General features: G+C 42.0%; 1 protein-coding gene across 1 annotated transcript; it reads right to left on the reverse strand.

Annotated features, from left to right (window-relative positions):
• Positions 1 to 317: 317 nt before the first annotated feature.
• Positions 318 to 3,345, reverse strand: gdf7 (growth differentiation factor 7). The gene is made up of 3 exons (XM_070842335.1): positions 3,238 to 3,345; positions 2,881 to 3,121; positions 318 to 1,273 (listed from the first exon to the last, which is right to left on the reverse strand). Exons 1-3 carry the CDS (start codon positions 3,343 to 3,345, stop codon positions 318 to 320), a joined length of 1,305 nt encoding a protein of 434 aa, XP_070698436.1.
• Between the last annotated feature and the right edge of the window lie 205 nt (positions 3,346 to 3,550).

Genomic DNA, 3,550 nt, shown 5'->3' on the forward strand with positions numbered 1-3,550 from the left:
CTGGCAACACATATGCGAAATCAAGAAATCCAGCTTTGAGGTCATTTTATAAAGCAATGTAAAAGAATTTATTGTTCTTGTAACAGGTTAATATACAAAACAAGATAATCTGTTGTGATCATAGCTCAGTCTAAATAAGATCATTAATATAAGAACAAACATGGTATGTGCACTTAATTATTGCGTGAATGTTATGTGTACATTCAAACGTGTATCGGACACGTGTGCGTGTAAAATAACTGAATATAACTTTTTCATGGCCGTCTTTTACGGTTAAGAATCTGTCCAGTCTACAGTGTCTTCAGCTGCTCTGTGTGCTACCGACATCCACAGCTCTCCACCACCATGTCCTCATACTGCTTATAGACCACGTTGTTGCCCGCGTCGATATAGAGGATGCTGATGGGACTGAGTTTGGAGGGGACGCAGCAGCTGGGCGGGCTGAGACCTGGGTGTATGGAGTTCATGAGGGTCTGGATGACGGCGTGGTTGGTGGGCTCCAGGTGGGAGCGCAGGGGGAAGTCGCACAACCCATCGCAGTGGTACGCCACGTAGTCCAGAGGGGCGATGATCCAGTCGTCCCAGCCCAGATCTTTAAAGTTCACGTGGAGGGGTTTACGGCCGCAGCGGGTCCTCCTACGTCCAGCTTTCCCTCCACTACTTCCAGCTACTGCTCCTCCGCCCCCTCTACCACCAGGCGACCGTTTGGACAAGGCTCTTTGGTGATACCTCCTCCGGCGTATCTTCTCATCTTTTGGAAAACGTTTGGGAAACCTAAATACGCCTCCCTCATTATTCATCTTCATTATCTCTCTGAACAGATTGTCACTAGTGTCGCCGTGTGAGAAAGCCACCAGCAGAGCTCTCTCCTGTGGCGGCCGAGTGAGGCGGCCCAACCCCAGAAGCGACGGGTCGGCCACCTCGTTGGTCAGCTCGGACAACACGAGGAGGTGAAAGCAAACCTGTGTTAGTTGTTTGGGATTCTGCTGGTGGGCCCCTATGCTGGGCCAAACATCAAATACCTCCCATTTTGGGAGATTGCCATCCAGAATGTCCACAGTTTGGGAGGCCAGGAGCTGTCTATCAGAAGCCGGCTCAGGAGCGCACGAGTACAGACGGATGGTGTAGCAGTTTCCTCCGTTTGTTAGGACACTTAGGAGGTCTAGCGCAGGTTTCCTTAGGATTCTCAGCTCCGCCTTCACCAGCTCATCCATCCTGGGCAGGTTGGACAAGTCAAAGATGTAATACTGACCACTCTCCCAAGATGGAAGATCTGTTGATGAAGAGGGATTACAATAAGAAATACAACATCCACTTTTGGAACTACTTCTCTTAATGCTGTTTAAAAGCATACAGAGGACATGACCTCTGGCTGCTTGGTAGCTATACTCAAGACTAGATTACACCTTCACTATAAAACCTTTAGACAGGAAACAGAAGAAATACTTTTAACATGCAAAAATGTGTTTAAAAGAACATTCAATTAAGAAATTAGTCAAATAATCAATTAGTCAAATAATCAAGACCAAATTTTTTAATCGATTAATCAAAGCAGTGTAAACAGCAAGTGTTTGGGTTTCCACCTGTTGGTCTGACAGCATAAGCAAAGTGAAAATGTTACGTAAAGGTCTGGATAATTTTGATGATTACTTTTTCTACAATGTTCTGCTGTACTAAACAAAGTTCATACATTAGCTGCTAACATGAAATGATGTTAGTCGCAGCCCTAAAACGTTTTTTATGGTACATAAATGGACCTGCTGGGAACTAATAATAGCAATAAAAACAGCAAATCCCAAAATTTTAATATGGTTTAAGGATGATTAACAAACTATCATAACATACTAACTAGTATCACTAGAAAGTAAAAACAAAAGTGATATATATCTGATCTCTGTCTGATCATCTGATGATTTAGAGTTTGTCATTTGTTCTAAATGCTCACATCATTATATTGCACCCAAATGCATGTATGCAGCTTTGAATGTGATGCTCAGTGTATGTGTGGAGCACATATTGGGAACAACTAATATTGTTTTGCTTTATTTTATTTATTTATTGCTACTATTTTTGTCTTTGCAGGCAAAACCCAAGTTTTATTGGATCTCTGCTCGGTTTGAGTATGGTTTTTAAACATTTTATATAGTTTACATAATGCTGCTTTACAATAAGACTACCTTTACAAAGGAATTATAAATGGTTCATGATTAGGTTAATCATCAGGGTGTAACCACTTAATAAATCATCATAAACAATTATAAACACTTTATAATACAGATTATAATTTTTTTTAATCCCCCTGGGGATTATTAAAGTAATTCTGATTCTGATTCTGATTCAGAAATAAATGAGAACATCTGAAAAGATCCTGCTACTGCTTACTGCTCATTCATCCTACTAACATGCTACTAACATAACTGCCAAAACGGGAGCTTTATTACCATTATTGGGTAACTAAAAACCAACAGAGGCAATAAATAATAATAATAATGATGATAATAATAATAATAATAATAGTGATGATAATAATAATGATAATGATGATAATAATGATGATAATAATAATGATAATAATGGTGGTAATAATAATGATGATAATAATAATAATAATAATAATAATAATAATGATAATAATAATAATAATGGTGGTAATAATAATGATAATAATAATAATGATAATGATAATTTGTCTACAATTGAAAAACATTTAAATCAAACCAAATGCCAAGTCACAGGAAAGCTCACAGAAGGATGTGAGAAAAATGTATCTAGCTGTAATATTAAAAAATAATATTTACTCTGTCTTTACTTCCATCTATTACAAAGCCAACAGCTTCTTTTTACGATGCTTGAGGAGAATCTTTTAAATGGTGCTCTGACCTGCTCCCTCGTCCACAAAACTCGTGGCTGTGTTCGCAGACCCTCCACCACGTGGGAAGTGAGCGTCTCCCCGGTGAAGGTCGGACAGCGATCGGTACAGAAACATCATGTAGTCGTGGAGAACCACCGTGCGGTTCAGCGGGCGCTCCCTCCTCCCCACGCCGCTGTCCCGCGGGGGTCCGGTGGACTCCATCTCGACGCAGAGAGCAATCCAGAGCAGAGAGAGCACAGCCCGATCCATCTGATGCGGACATCCGAGGTGGAATAAAGAGAGATGGAGACATCCCAAAAAACCCCCTTTGACTCTCGGAAGGGTGACAGAGCATCATCACCCTTCACTTCACCTGTGCCCGCTACCTGAGTGTAGATGTGCGGGTACACAGCGCCTCCTACCGGAGGCCATGTGGTGGAGAGGCAGGTGAGGAATGCCACCGCAGACACCACAGTGGAAGTCCAAAGATCCATGGCGGATCCTTTAATTCCCCGGACGGAGGATCCACTCCACTTCTGGGCAACAAGGAAGACGGTTTACCCGCACCTGTATCAACTTGCACTGCAGTTTCTGTGCACTCCAGCCTCCTCAGTGCTATGTGAGAGGATTTTCTCTAAGGCAGGAGAGAAATTATATCCAAGAAGAGAAACAGACTCAGCCCCCGTGAAAACGATACAG

Source organism: Pempheris klunzingeri, chromosome 13 (genome assembly GCF_042242105.1).
Source record: "Pempheris klunzingeri isolate RE-2024b chromosome 13, fPemKlu1.hap1, whole genome shotgun sequence".
Classification (NCBI taxonomy): domain Eukaryota; kingdom Metazoa; phylum Chordata; class Actinopteri; order Acropomatiformes; family Pempheridae; genus Pempheris; species Pempheris klunzingeri.

Excerpts from the sequence above, each read along its gene's own strand:
- gdf7 (XM_070842335.1), bottom strand. The coding sequence starts at position 3,345 with ATGGATCTTTGGACTTCCACTGTGGTGTCTGCGGTGGCATTCCTCACC. Across the intron at positions 3,122-3,237 it reads ACCCGCACATCTACACTCAG|ATGGATCGGGCTGTGCTCTC; the intron begins GTAGCGGGCACA and ends TGTCCGCATCAG. Across the intron at positions 1,274-2,880 it reads TTTTGTGGACGAGGGAGCAG|ATCTTCCATCTTGGGAGAGT; the intron begins GTCAGAGCACCA and ends CTTCATCAACAG.